General features: G+C 35.6%; 1 protein-coding gene across 1 annotated transcript in view; it reads left to right on the forward strand.

Moving 5' to 3' along the window:
* Positions 1 to 16,036, forward strand: part of LOC149781579 (cell surface hyaluronidase-like) — a 65,916-nt gene that overhangs the window by 7,809 nt on the left and 42,071 nt on the right. Inside the window, exons 2-7 of the mRNA XM_089935619.1 lie at positions 1,152 to 1,368; positions 6,166 to 6,320; positions 7,216 to 7,378; positions 7,673 to 7,849; positions 15,024 to 15,248; positions 15,830 to 15,934. Of these exons, the coding sequence (XP_089791745.1) occupies positions 1,152 to 1,368; positions 6,166 to 6,320; positions 7,216 to 7,378; positions 7,673 to 7,849; positions 15,024 to 15,248; positions 15,830 to 15,934 (1,042 nt within the window). The remainder of the gene's footprint in view (positions 1 to 1,151; positions 1,369 to 6,165; positions 6,321 to 7,215; positions 7,379 to 7,672; positions 7,850 to 15,023; positions 15,249 to 15,829; positions 15,935 to 16,036) is intronic.

Here is a 16,036-nt window from a genome sequence, read left to right on the forward strand (position 1 = left end):
AGCCGAGTGAACGTCTGTTTTATCAAAGTTTACACACAATATTTTCCAGACACATACACATAAATGAAAAAGACTAGACCAAAAAAAAAAAAAAAAAAAAAAAAAGTTCTTTATTTTCAAAATAGTTATGCAGGCGCCCGAAAACATAATTTCATTCCTTATAGCGTTTATACGGAATTCACTTCGTAAGACAAAAATGATATGATGTAAAAGGAATTTAACTGGAATCAATATAATTGGTGGACAAAAATATTGCAGTAGATCTGCGAACAGGTTATCTCCTTGAATTGATAGCAGCGATGCATGGGAACATCTTAATGGTAATTCCAATATTTTCCCCCCAAGCACACCAACCCTCGTCTCCACCACACAAGCCCCCTTTAAATTTTCTCTATTGCAAATCATGTATAAAACGGCCACCTGCTGAACTGTTGTGGTCTCGTACTGATTAAAACCGGCACTCCTGGTCATCAACCTTGCAAAGAATCGCTTGATTTACCCAAGAAAAACGTTGTTTTGGTGAATTCATGTCCTGTGAATTGATGAGTAAACACGTCTTATTTTACTTATACTTACTGTTGTCATATATGTTAGCTTGGAATATAATAAAGACAACATTTTCTGCGTCAATACTGGACATAAGTCATCTTGTGGTAAAAAAAACCAAAAAAAAAACCAAACATATATTTCACTACTAGTGATTTCGATACTCGGTAAAATATCACGCTTTCTTTCTTGTTTTTGTGTGGGTACTATACAATGAAATATATCTGGTATTAACGTTGGAAAAAATATCCCACCTGTTTGTCCCCATTCGTAAGACGATTTATAACTATAATTGATGTGCATCTTTCAATAATAACACCAGACTGTCATTTCTTGCCGAAGGCAGTATCATGTGTAGTCACGTTCTACATTGTTTGTCTTTAACAGCACACACACACACACACACACACACTCGATCTACCAAGCTTGTCAGATTATATCACAACTTTAATAATTTGATATGGTTCTCTCTCTCTCTTTCTCTCTCTCTCTCTCTCCTTTGATGTACTTTAAGGCTTATGTAAATTTTCGCCGTGACAAGATCTAGGAAGTGTCCTCATAAACACAAAATACATGAAGTTATTATTATTATTATTATTATTCAGCCCACTACCGGCGAGAAGGTAACAATTGACACAGCCATTCTCATGGACGAACCGTCCCTGAGTCTGATAAGTATCACAGTGAGCTCTACGGGGAAGCTGGTATTCAAACCGGATGTAAATATCACACTAACATTAAATTACTGGGATATATCTGGAGCAGTTCACATTGGAAGTGAATCGTGTCTTTATCAGGGAAATCTTCGTATAATTCTTGCTGGTAAGAAATAAATTTCGCAAAAGGGTTAACTTAAATGTTCTGTTCATTTGCATTTAATACTGCAATGCATATTTAGCATGCAAATTACATACTACATTAAATTAAACAAATAGTCACACAAAATGCTTGGAGAATGAGAATGATGAGACGCTTTATTCAGAATTTCACATACAAGTATACAAAGGTTGAATCCTTGATTTTATAGACAATGCATTTAAATGCCAAAGTTTTCTTTTATCCTGTATTTACTTGTAGCGCAATGGACTCGACAGAGTTATTTTTCGTATATAATTTCTACATTTATTTCAGATTTTGTTGTTGTTGTTTGTTTTGTTTCTCTGCTGTTGTTGTTATTTTATTTTATTTTGGGGTGGGGTGTAGGTGGTTTAGAGAGAGAGATAAAGAGGCGGAAGGCTGGATTGTAAAGTATTAAATTTGCAGTGGGGCATGGATTTCAGTTCCGGATCAGTACCAATGCCTCGTTAATCATGCACTGTCGTCAAAGTACACACAGACAACCACACAATAATGCTCATATTCTAAAGAATACATAATTACATTTACATCAATACCAAGACTGCATAAATCTACCCGTTATACGAGGACTAAAATGAGAAAGGAAAATAAAATTCTCTAAAAGTAGACATTCATGGGTACTAAACAGGAAGTAACACATTGTGACTCGAGTCCAAATAGATGGTTTATAGATTTAACGGAACAAAGCAAAACAAATGGAATTACCGGAAAGAATATAAAAATTACCGGAACATAGCACACATATTTATAATGAATCACGGAATTAAAATGTTTCATAAATCAAATTATCGATTTTTGACTAATGGTGGTACACACTTATTGACGCTTTTAAAGGGTTATACAAATACCGAAATACATTCAAAAATCCGAAATACATCGATATACATGCAGTTCATATATCTACCTGCGGAAATTATGATTTGTAGTTATTTCAATAATAATACAAAGCAAAATAAACTTTGATATAAGTGATGTGGGCATGAAGTATGTTTTTTTTCCTATTTCAAAGACATCACACGATATTACGTAACTTGGTTGTACTTGATTGGAACTGTCTAATAAACGGCGATTGGAGGTAATGCATAAACATATTGAAAATGTAAGGGTCGATTATAATTTACTAAATCCGGAATTGCAATCATAATAATGTAAGGATAACTGTAAATTATGTCTTCTGCTTTGAATATCAAACATGGATTAATACAGTGCTTTTGAAAATACGACATTAAATTCTATTTTGTAAAATCAAGAATTTATAACATAATAAGCTAATTAATTAATCTAGTTTATCTCGAAAAGCTTCATCTTTCTTACTTCTATGCAAAGTGAGTTCTGCATATAGGAAAGACAAGAATGTAGTTTGGAAGGTATCACGCAATAATAATGTTAAAATCTTAACCTACGTGCATAACACACTGACTGAAAAAGTTATTTCAAAATATAATGGTACTGAAACGAGAACAGCTATGCTTATGTTAGTGCATGAATGTGATTTTGAAATGTGTGTGTGTGTGTGTGTGTGTTGGGCGCGCGCGCGTGTGTGCGTGTGCGTTTTTGTTTGCATGAGGAGAACCTAATTCAACCAACTTTAATTTAGCCTCGAGTACAATGTCGGGTGCACGCAAACAATTACTGAGAAATACGCAAGTTAATGATAAAATTCCTTATCGTCATCGTCTTCTAGTGTCTGTTCCTGTCGTTCACTTGTCTTTGTCTGTTCGTTAACCTCTCTTCTTGTTTTTGACGTGGTTTTCCGAGTGACACACTGTACCAGGCACATCCCTTTTTGTTTGACATGGTTTTCCGAGTAGATGTATCTGTGCCATTTTATGTGAGATGGTTGTCCGAGTAGATATATTCTGTACTGGATACGTCCCTTTTTATTTGGCTTGGTTTTCCGAGTAGAAATAAAATGTACTAGGCACGTCCTTTTATTTGACATGGTTTTCAGAGTAGATATGTTCTGTACTAGGTACATCCCGTTTTGTTTAACACGGTTTTCAGAGTAGAGATACACCGTACTAGGTACGTTCATTTTTGCTTGTCACGGTTTTCAGAGTAGAGATACACTATACTAGGTACATCCCTTTTTGTTTGACACGGTTTTCAGAGTAGAGATACACTGTACTAGGTACATACATTTTTGTTTGACACGGTTTTCAGAGTAGAGATGCACTGTACTAGGCACGTCCTTTTTATTTGGCTTGGTTTTCAGAGTAGATATGTTCTGTACTAGGTACATCCCTTTTTGTTTGTCACGGTTTTCAGAGTAGACATAAGCTGTACTAGGTACATTCCTTACGATTTAGATGCAAGTAACAATATTCCATTTGCCGCTAGAATAAGCAATTTAATTCTTTTAGCTTTCAAAAGTAGGCAAAAAAATAAGTCCAAAAGATCCAGATTTTCTTTTGAAAATAACCCGTAATCATGTACCTGTAGTGAAGTTGACGTTCCTCATCCTAACATTATGTGTCCATTATGGTTTGAACAGTAAGAAGACTACTGCGCACGTGCTTTCATCATACATTATTAGGGATCGTGTCAAAATTGTTTTGAGATGTCGTTTTCTGCTTTGAATGACTTCAAATTTAAATTGCTTTTTTAAGTCACAGTTCATTAAATACTGTTTACTTATTTGTAATTGCAATACTGTAAGTATTCTTATCATTTAAAAGTAAATATAATGCATAGTTTCTGCAGTGCTCTTTGGAAGTCATGTGGCCATAGTACATGGTCGTATCACCTAAAAGGGCATATACTCCTTAACGTGTATGCAAGAGAAAGATGTGTGCATAATTGTGTACATGCTACATTAGGGGTTACAGACATTTATTTCTAAACAAACAGGAAGTAAGCCACAAAATATATTTATTTCCTTACGAAAAGGAAACAGTGCGTATCGAAGTGGTACAAATTTGGTTAAGCTATATCTGTTAACATTAGGTGTCTGCGTTACACGTGCCAGCAATTTACTACTTATAAAAGAATTCGGAGCGTCTATTAAAACTAAAGCTCATCGTGAATATTGTGTAAATAATTCCTAATCCTAATAAATAATATAAAGATTTTATTTAAATGTTTGCCGCAATAAGTGATTCACTAAAATTATAAATTACACATATATACAAAACATACATAAAGAACATGGCTTTTAAAGTGTTGGTATAAAGCAATTTGATACACGCATATATACCACCATATCGGCCAGTTCTGCGCGTCGATTAATTCTGCGCAACGATACGTCATTTCTGTAAACGTTGGAGTACGTGTTATTTTGGGTCAAAAATCCATTTTGTATCGAGAAAGAACGATCGTAAGAAAAGTGATATCCATAAAGTGTACAAAAATGTTCTACATTTCGACTCGAAATACATATGAAAATGTGATTTCTAAATGTCAACATGAGAACCCATTCCATGACCTTCAATCCAGAAAACTTATTTAGACCTACTATGTATCTTTTTGAATCATACAAAAAATACATTATTTAAAAGATGGAAATGTGTACCATAAAAAAATTCTGCATCTTAATCCAAGTTTTCAATTTTGCAAGAAGTTGATCCACACGTACAAAATCGTCTGCTATCCAACGTGTCAACTTGCCGCTAGAACGGGATTCCCAAGAAATTCCAAGGCGTATAGTATGTTTCTAAAATTATTTAGTAATTTTTCACCATAAACAAGGCGTTGTAAACAGATTACATCCTATTCATTGTTGTTTCTCTCCCAAAGAATATCATAAGCGTATTTACTGAATTATGTCGTGATATTTGAAAAAAGATATATACTCCAATCAGTGTCACTGTTACGATCACACAATATATGATGAGAACCAAGTAATGAAGATTGGAGTCAGTCATTCCCAGACCGAAAATCTTCATCATGTACCATTTAAGTGCTGAAAAGGACTCCAGAGAGACACGGGTAGCTACTTTATTAAATGTTGAAAACACGTAAATCTAAATGGATAGACTGTTTTTCCAACATCTACTTTTCATGCATTTCGCATTTGTATTGCAGTCCGTCGTACGTGTTAAAACTATCAATGTAACTTTATAGTTCCCTTGATGAAAAAAGATGAAAGTTACACACACACACACACACACACACACACACACACACACACACACACACACACACATACATACATACATACATATCTTTTAAAGTGTTGGCATAACACAGGAAAACTTAACTGTTTATATTTTCTGAGTAAATAATCAGGAAGCAACAAAATATAAAGCTAACCCGCTGATATCGCGCAATCTAGTAAAAAAGATATGCTACATCAATTTGTTATAGAGTACATCTTGTTAGCCAATATATTTTTTTGTTGTTCGACTACTACTTTTTTGTTCAGGTAATTTCATTTTTGTTCCGGTAAATCACTTTGTTTTGGTAAATCTAGGGACCGCAAATTAGGCAACGGTAATAGGTTTACAGTTTTCAGCATTTACGGATGTACTATACATTTGTGTATATTTTCTTTAACCTCGTCCTGAATATACTTGTAAACATTGATTGATTTTGAAAAACAATTAGGAGGGGCATAACAAGGGGAAGAGAGAAAGGTGAAACTGCAAAGTTATGAATGACCGATGGAGGGAAAACTCGAGAACCACTTACAGAAGAAAAAAGTGAAAGCACACATAATAACACGATGACATGCATAAAATATAAATAAAATACAGACATGTTGACAAATAAAGTGGAAAAAATGTTATACAGATTGACTTATTCCCAATTTTATTTTGTCAGGAAAGCGTGGTGATTACCCGTGGATAGGAAAAACCATTATAGTGAATAATGGAGGCATACTGGAGGTTCATGGGAAGAGAAAACTGTCTTGGACTAAACTGAATGTTACTCTACAGAAGCTCACTAAATCAAATGGAATTATATTTGATCATGGTGTAAGTGCAGAATTAAAAATGTGTGGGTAGGACTTTTTCAATACCTTGTTATATCTTCGATTTATTCTGATATATCGTGATCTGTTATGTCTGTCCTCTTGTCTGAACACTTATCCGGCAGTTCGCCTTGTAACCAAAGGTTCTTCTAAATAGGATGGTTATATTGCTTTCTTCCGTTACTCCGATATAAATAGGAGGGATTGCTTCATGTATAGAGTGCAGGAAACGAGGGAGTTAACATCAGTCTCGTACTTTTTGGGTAATATGGAAACTCGCTTTTATCGTGAACTCAGTCTTCACTGATTGGCTAAGGGCAATTATATCTGAGCCAATATTTTAAAAAATTTGCACACGATAAGGAAGGTTTCTTTTGCAGGTGCAGCCCCATTGTAGGGTGGGGATAAAGAAGTTGAGAGAGTAGTTGTGATTGAGTCGATATTAATATTGTATTATTTTATCTCAACCTCTTATGTATTTTGTTGCTAGTAATATTAAAATAATTGCAACGTAGAGAAATATAAAAAGAAGAGACATAAAGCCTTTATTTCCATATTTTATAGCTTTGTACATCTTTGTTCAGTTTAAAGCTCCTCTCTCTACTTCTAAGGAATATTCCCGAAATAGTCAATATTTATCCGGCCATTTTCTTCTTGTACTACAGCTGATTTTAGGTACTTAACAATACAACTGTGTGGCTGAAATTACAGTTTTTCTGTTTCTTCTATATCTTTCGAACTATTTAGCTCTATTTAGCTATTCACGATTGCTTTCTAACTTCTGGTAATTCCAAGTGTGTGTGTGTGTATATATATATATATATATATATATATATATATATATATATATATATATATATATATATATATAATCTGTTCATCCATGCATTCTTACTAAGGTCGATGGACCCAGTAATTCCAACACCCCGACGGACGCCCTGGTAGCCTACGTCTTCGGAATCAACGCCCAGAACAATCCCGTCAAGACGAAATTTGAAGTGTTTGACTTCAACACGACAAATGTCATTGAAAGGAAGGAAACGTTAAGAAGAATGATTACAGGTAGCTACATCAGTCTACTTCAAATTTTGTAAACAGTGTTTTTTTTTATCCATTTTTGGTAGGGACAAAACTGAAAATTATCATAATTTAATGCTGTAAAATCAAATGAATGTTAATGCACTATAGATTATTGGCAATGTTTATTATTGTGCAAAATTAATTTTACTTACATTGTTATTAAAATAAATATTCTAATCGTAGATAATACAACCGGTTTCAATTTCAGTGGATGTTTGTCTTTACACGGGCATTTCGTTTTATGCTCATATATTGATGCATTTTCGTTCTTCACAGAATTAGCTAATGGCGAAGTGCTGATGTTCTCGCTAAAAAGGAATATGATCTTGGGCTTCGATTTAACCGAGATCTACAACGTATTTGAAACTCTAGCCTTTGGAAGGGTGACAGGCACGAGCAAGCTGAGGGCACTCAGGAACAACAAGAATGCATACGCAGCCTTGCTGTATAAAAGTAATATTTCTAACAAAATGACAAATTCCATATACAATTACTCATGGCAAAATATAAATGCACATTCACTTTCAATGATGCAATAACATTAGCTTGAGACTTTATAAGTTTGTTTTCTCTATACTTTACAGTAACGTTTCCAAAATCCTTACATTAATCAAATTAGCAACAGAACATGCCCTAACAGTCAACCTTATATTGGGGGCAATCAGTCTTAACGGCCATTCCAATTTCATGCTTTTAATGCCCCCAATCTCCTCTCCGACCACCCCATTCCCTTGAAATTTTCTCTACACAGATCATGTATTTAATGGTCACCTTCTGTCCGTTCATCCTAACTAAACAATGGTTTTGTACCGCTTATAACGTTCTCTCCAGCTTATCGATCTTGTGAATGAAGTCCTTGCTTTGTATCATACAAAGGCATTGCTTAGGTAATGGCACATCATGTGAATTGATGTAAAAACTTGTCTTATTTTACTGATGTTCAAGTCAGTTCGTGAGTATAAATCTAAACAGAGTATTCGTTTGCTACTTTAAGAATTTGAATAAAGACACAATATTGCTTAGACGTTTATTTTTAGAATAAACCATCGTTCACATAGCACCCACGTCCTTTTTTCTTAGTCATATAATGGCCCAGTCAGATTAACGTTATGGATTACTTCTGTTACCTTCTGCTACCTCGTGAATCCAAGTCTTTATATCCATACTTATATAAACAAAGGAGATAACCCGTACTTATTACCTCCCCTTGCCCCACTAGGTAGCGTTTCACATACCATATATCGTAAGTTTTAACATTCGTATGCATTCGAGAATTCGTGGAATTTTATCTTTTTCTGTTGGCCATTCAACAATATTTTTAATGGTGGCAAAGAAAGTAAAATAAACGTACTATCTAGTGTACAATGGAATAATTTGTGCTAGTTTGTTATTAGTTAATAGGATCTATATTTAAGTCAGTAGTGCCATATTGCAGCCACATGGAGCTCAATACAGCTGTTCTTGTTTCAAGGTTCGCCTATTCTCACCTATTATTAAATTATTATGATATACTTCTACTATAATTATAATATTATCAGTTTATTTTTCGTTATTGTTTCCTTCTATCCATTTTAAGTCGATCCGTAACTGTTTGTCTTTTCCATTTGCGGAATATAGTTAATATATGACATGTAACGAATCATATGCTTATTGAATTATATTTGATAGCTATTATCTCACACTGTGTTCATACCTGCTGTGTTTTCCTCTTTGTTTTCTCAGATTTTCTGCGACCACATGGCTATTAAATGTAAAACAAATTCAGGCGTTTTAAGGTGTGTGTTCGTTGTTCAGGATCTGTGATGTGTGCTTTTTGTGGACGGAAGAGGTATGGTCCAATTTTCTTAGAAAACAGCTTAATATATTTGAAGCTTTCAGTTTTCCCTCTGAGCCGTGATCTAGTTTAACAGGGAAATGCCAACCCCGCCACCTTTTTACATCTATTTGCATGGGGAATATGTTTTAGATGTACGCCAACAGTGATCTTGAAACTGAAGGTAATCCGCATGATCTATAAGCTTTGTTCAGTAAGATTGTCGACAAGCGAATACGACGAAGTGGCTTCTAATAACCTGGGCAACCCGCTGGGTATGAGTCAAATTCCCAGTCCTGAACTGTTTTAGGCCAGAATACCGGCTGTATGGGAGTGTTTCATAATTTTGCAGACCTATCCGGTCAACATCTTTCTTACGGTGATTTATTTTTACCACTCCGGCTATTGACCAAAGCGTCCAGCAATCCAATTTTACTCCAATCTTTGAAGACTGCCGAAATAGACGGTCGCTTATCAAAGAAAATCAGCGATATTGGTAACAACACGGCCTTTGCTGGGCAAGTCAAATTGCAGTCATTTTTTCTCTGTATTGGTACAGGTCGCATATTGAAGCCTATCACCCTGACGAGTCTATCCTTGATATTGCTGTAAATATGTCGTCCTCTTTGTATTGAAATGTGGACAGACAAGTTTTCAACGCCACATAAAAACTTTAACGTTATGTGGTTTCTCTTTCATTTCTACTGGTTTTGGCCTCTCTCACAGTTTACAGAGGAAATTAAGAAAACGGAGCACATGAGTTACCTCTACATCTGTCAGAACAAAATCCATTATCGGTTTGTCCTCGTCACAAGCAGCCACAGAGACGGGAATGACGTGTCAGAGATATGATCAAGGTTATTCTCAGACGCAGCACATTTAAAGAGACAGAGAGAGCAATAGTCGATCATTTAATCATTTTATTTTCAGACAGGCAGGTTGGGAAGAGAGAAAATAGGTTTTCTCCTAACTTAGGCCTCCTGACAACAAACACTGACTTATCTCCACTATCTTACCCTGGCAACCCCTGGATAGGTACTAGGTTATTTCCATTCCTAGTACCGATCCGGTGGTCTAGGGTTAGAGAGTCCTTTTCAGATGCGGAAGGTCGAGGGTTCGATCCCCGGCCGAAAAATGGTACTAAAAGCTGCCTCGCTTGGCGTTCAGCATTAAGAGGTTAGTGTTAGGTCTGGTCGGCCAGGTATCAGAATAATGTGAATGGGTGGGACATCATGCTACATGTCTGCGGCATGATGCCTCAGTGCTAGACATTACTGTAAACTGCCACTTTTCAGACATCGTAGCGATATGGCTGACAAACTGTTAAAGCTACGTTAAAAATCCAAATCACATCACACATCCGTTCCTAGTTCATTAACCAATGTAATCCCTCACTACCAGTAGTTGATACAATTGATTGCAAAGGGAATCCGCATCAATCCCCCTCCTCTCTCGTCAGTTTCCTTCATGACGGAAACTCCGACCGACTCCTTTAAAGCCAGCATCGTACAGAAGCAGATAAATATTTTAAGAGGTAAGGACAGCAGAGATCGTTCGTAAAACAGGATACACAAGCCTCTATTCCACGTAGAAAGCCAAAAGGGTAATTACGTCCCATTACAGATTTAAGGAATCTAATAATTTTCATCAAGGATCCAAAATTCAAAATGGAATCAGCAAGGCCTGTCCATTTTCCCGTATTTACCCAACGGATACACAAAAAGCGTGTTGTTCTACGTACGTTTCCACCTTTCCATTCATGCAGCATCAAGAAAATAATACATGCGTTTTGGCTGCAACAGAGCAGTGTGTCAGTTTTTTCCTACCTTTCGGCCTCAACCCCAGCCATTAAGCTTTTACCCGAACATTGTACTCTATCACCACCCTTTTCCGCAAGACATCCTAATCCGAATGGTCAACGTATCTAGACTGCATTCAACAGAAATACTTTTTAAGTTCGATTTTGCTATGATAATATACACTGCATTTCTGTTTCATTCGAAGTTTATGGTGGATAGTCAATATGGACGAGTCTTCGCTGGTTCCTGCCTAAAATTTAATTTGTTTAGTTATGGAGTTCCTTGCCCATATGAACCAGGTCCGTCTTCCTCCCAAATGCACAGACTGCATTGTCCTAGCGTTGGAAGGAGCTTTTTTCCAAAACTTTTTATTACGGCGACAGAGTTCCTTCAACTCATTGGCTTCTCATTGCCGTAGAGGTCTAATGAATCTCGGTCGCCTCTACATACACCCTTTGCATATGGCTTTCCTCTTTCAGTTGCGTCCAATTTCTTGTCCGTTAGAAGTATATCAACGTAATCGGGCACCTCCTGATCCAATGGCAGCACAAAGATTGCGTAGCGTCGGGAATTCGGTTGAAACGCAGCAACCATGGATCCTGAACTGCTGAGACACAAGCTTGTTGGGTTGGGGGGTGGGGATCCACTTGTACCGGACTTCGTGTTGGTCAGTGTCAGGTGGACACATCTGCAGAGACCTTTCATATAAAACTCTTAGAACTGAACGCAGTCTTCAAAGCTTTTAGTGTTTGGCAGGAACTTCTTTTTTAGAAACAGTCCTAATAATGTCGGACGGTTCAGTGGTGATCAAAATAGTTCATAAACAAAATTGAACAAAGTTGCCACAACTATGCTTGTTGATATGGGTCTATTTTTACAACTGTTCTCATCATTAAGTAAGCATTCAGGGCAGGCTCAACGTTTTGGATGATTATTTATCAAGGAGGGGCAGCTACTGTACACATAGTGTCTTCCCCCTCCAAGCAGTTCTGATTCCGAAATTTATCCAGAAAATGCGGAGCACAGAGAAGCAAAACAGTTCTGAAGGTACCACCTCTCTGGTGGTACAAGTCATGGATCACCGATCGCTGGACTTGAAGAGAGAAGTGCCCATAATCCCGAAGCTTCTTAAACAGCAACCTGATTCCGTCTACTGGCAACCAGTAGCGGTAAGGGTAGAGTACCCCGGTACGTGCTTTACGAATTTATATGCCAAATTCTACAAGAACAAGTAAATGATGACGAAACCTCCTGCACGTTTGATAATAAATACAGGACGAGCACAGCCTTTGTAAAAGGTGACCTGCCAATCAATGGGTTGATAGCTTCTATATTAGGTACAGGTCTGTAACTTCTGGAACAGCCGAATTCACTATCATGCATAAATTCAGATGGAAATAGTTTCATTCATAAACTTCTTTAAGCTTCCATCTATCATTTGTCCTGTATGTTTTTTAATTCCGTGAATATGAAGTTATATAAATTGCATGAAATGATAATAATAATAATAATAATAATACAGTTAGTATTTGATACATGGTATTAGTTCTACAAAAAAAAAAAAAAAAATAGCAATGATAATACAACATTCCATGGTCACCAGTATACAAAGGCCTGCTTGGCCTGGAATAGCTGTTAATGGCAATTTTGATTTTATTGTTAGAAAAGCACATTCTCACATATCAGGAAAAAACTACAAGGATCATGGCATATTCCTCATTAGGCAATGACTCACTTCAAAAAGGAACTTAATTACGAGTTTGTCGGATTTCATTGTATTGTGTTATTAATATTTTGTAATTTGTATGTTCAGGTAATTAAAATGTATTAGTTTGTCCGTTATAATTAGGACATCGTTAATCCTATATTTTTTATAATTTCTGTATTGCCAATTTTTTTTTTGAAGTCCTTTAAAATCTCACATATGTTCGAATACTATAGTTTGTAGGCCTTTAGTTCATGTTAGGTGTATAAAATGAGGCACTGTTAGTTTATGGCTTGGTAATTACTATAAAGATAATCTGAAACGGCACAAAGACAATGCATATACAGTAATCCCCCGATAACACGATGGTTATGTCTATAAAAGATGATCGTGTTGCTATAACCAACAGAGTCAGCTGAAGAAAATGATGCATGAGCACCACCCACCCACCCACCCCAAAAAAAAATGGCTGGGGGGAGAGGTAATAAAAGCGGGCTATAAGTACGTACTTCATTGGCACAGTTACCATTTTAATGCATAATAAATGTGAAGACAGATGTAGTGAAAAACTGCAGATTTGATATATCACAGTTTACTTCTTCAGAGAACCACGCATTGGTACATATGTGTGTATATCTGTCTAACGTATAGCAAGAATAAAGTATCAACACCGTGTACTCGATAGCCGATCTGTTGGCATGCAGTGAATCCATAATAGATGTAATTCCATCGAAAATATACACACAAGTTTAAATAAGCAATTATTTTGTCACAGATCATTCTGTGTATGAATTCAACGGAATTATATAAAAGCAAAGACGAAGCACATTTTTCGCGCTTGTTGCCCTCAGATGATCGACTCGTTAACATCTAACTAAATGAGATTGTTTAACACCGGACGAAATCCTGTCCAGAGTTTCCAGCTTCTCTTTAACGGTGAAAACTTGGCGTTTCCGTGTACCAGTATCCATTGTAAATGCTCACTAACACTTTTATACACATATCCGTCAGCACGACTACAGCAAGAATAAATATCAGCTACAAATGTGGTCATTTTATAGGGAATGGATGACATTATTCACTGGTCACCTGATTAAACCGCCAGGCCAAACACGCGTGTTGGCAGCTTTCGTATTTTTTATGTTTTATAAATAATTGTTTTAAACTTTGAACAAGATTTATCTCTGCGTTTGATTTGATGATTGGCAAGGTACGTATATTAATTGATTTATAAATTGAATAAAATCTTTTATAAACCGAATCATTCTTTGGTTGATTGTTGTGTAAACATTTTAAAGAACAGACATATTTCGGCTGTTGTTTGAGCAACGGTTGTACACAGACTGCGTTGAACACAAATAAAAAAAACCCACTTAATGGCCTTATTGATAATGGATCAGTGATAATAATTAACGCTTACGAACTGACTTCTTTCAACAGTAAACTGTATCAAAGTTCACTGGTTCACGTTTATTTTGGCAGAAAAATTCCACAATCTGGTGAAATTATAAAATTATAAAATTTCAAGAGCCACGACACGATGGTGTTATATTCGGATTCTTACGGGATCTCTTCCCCAAATTGAAAGTAAACATTTTGCACATTATTTGCGTACTTTTAAGGAAAAAAATACATGTGAAATTTTAGGACCCGCGCAAGATTGTTTTATATTCGAGTTCATACGCCATCTCTCCCCCAAATGATAATTAACGTTCTGAACATTATTTCTTGTACTTTGCGAAATAAAAAAATAATTGTGTACGAAGGGTTAAAGGTGTATAAAATTTCAGGAGCCACATCACGAGTTCGTTATATCTGAATTCGTGTCATAACGAAGCGTGATATAGCGGGGTCACACACGTAGATGCTTACTACAAATATAATCTGAAATGACACAAATCATGCAAGTAGATAATTACCGCAAAGATAATATGAAATGACAAAGAACTTGCATATAGTTGACTATTACAAAGATAATCTGAAATGACACAGAAAATGCAGCCTGACTAAATTTTATATTCACCAACTGAGAAATATACAACACATTTATGTGTTTTTATACATCACACAAATGTCTCTATTATTTAGCTTTCTTAAACATTTATTTATTTCTTCTGCAACTTATTAAAATGTTGAATAATATCACCTAAAATTGACAGCTTTGGAAGTGAAATGCTTTAGTCTTTTTCTTTATCTTAATCACTATATATATATATATATATATATATATATATATATATATATATATATATACACACACACACATATACATACATACATATGGTGAGAAAGATGTATCTTGTTTTGTAGCTTCAGCTGGAGTTGTGGTCAGAGAGACTCAAATTCCTCCCTCTAGGACAGGCAGTCTTGCCACAGCTGACTTAACTCTCTGGGACAAAGGATTGAAGTTCCTAGTGGAGAGCTTCACTGATGCTGATGAACCCTTGAAAGCTAAACAGAATTTTTTCATCTTTACTACATCTGCAGCCTATCCCATAATAACTTTGATAGATTATGTCACAACATGGGAAGCTGGTAATTACCAAACAGTTCTGATAGTTCAAAGATGCATACAAGGATTAATAATGTCCTGAAATATATATTCAAAATACAGCTGACCTTAAAATCAAGTTCCTGTGACAAGATAAGACTATTAAATGCATGCGGGATATAAAACAAATGTAAAATGCATGTTTTCATTAATATCAAATGGGGACAATGGTCTTACTGACAGAAATACTCATAAGTATTTCTATATAGAAATATGTGTAGTCTTTAAAATCCAGTCCATAGGTAAATTGTGCCATTATATTTAAGGTAAATGAGAGCAAGCTAAATGCAGCGTTAATATTATTCAGAAATCTTTTTAATATATTTAGGTCATTCATTTTCCATACAAGTGATGGTTTGCAAAGTGTACAAAATGTATGTAATGACCAACCCACTTTTGTAATACAGTATATTAGATTTATCTTACTGACATGGTGTGATATACAATCTCTTCGCAATGAAAAGGTTAGGAATGAAACAGAAGAAGAAGAATAGTTTATTGCGGCCATGTGAATAATAATGAATTTACCTACATATATACTTTGATGTTTTTGTCTTTGTTTTAGGGGACAGGATTGTCATTTCCTCTACTGATTATGATTGGAACCAAGCTGAAGAGGGGACAATTGTAAAATGTTCTATGTGTAATAACAAGCAAGTCATGATAGACTGTAAGTGATCCTTAATTATGCCTTTGATAACATTGAAATATTTAATTGTGAAGTCATTTTCCATCAGATGCTGAAACTATATAATTGGCCTTACCTGTTGCT

Source organism: Sinohyriopsis cumingii, chromosome 15, assembly GCF_028554795.1.
Source record: "Sinohyriopsis cumingii isolate HCF-2022 chromosome 15, ASM2855479v2, whole genome shotgun sequence".
In the NCBI taxonomy this organism is placed as follows: Eukaryota; Metazoa; Mollusca; class Bivalvia; order Unionida; family Unionidae; genus Sinohyriopsis; species Sinohyriopsis cumingii.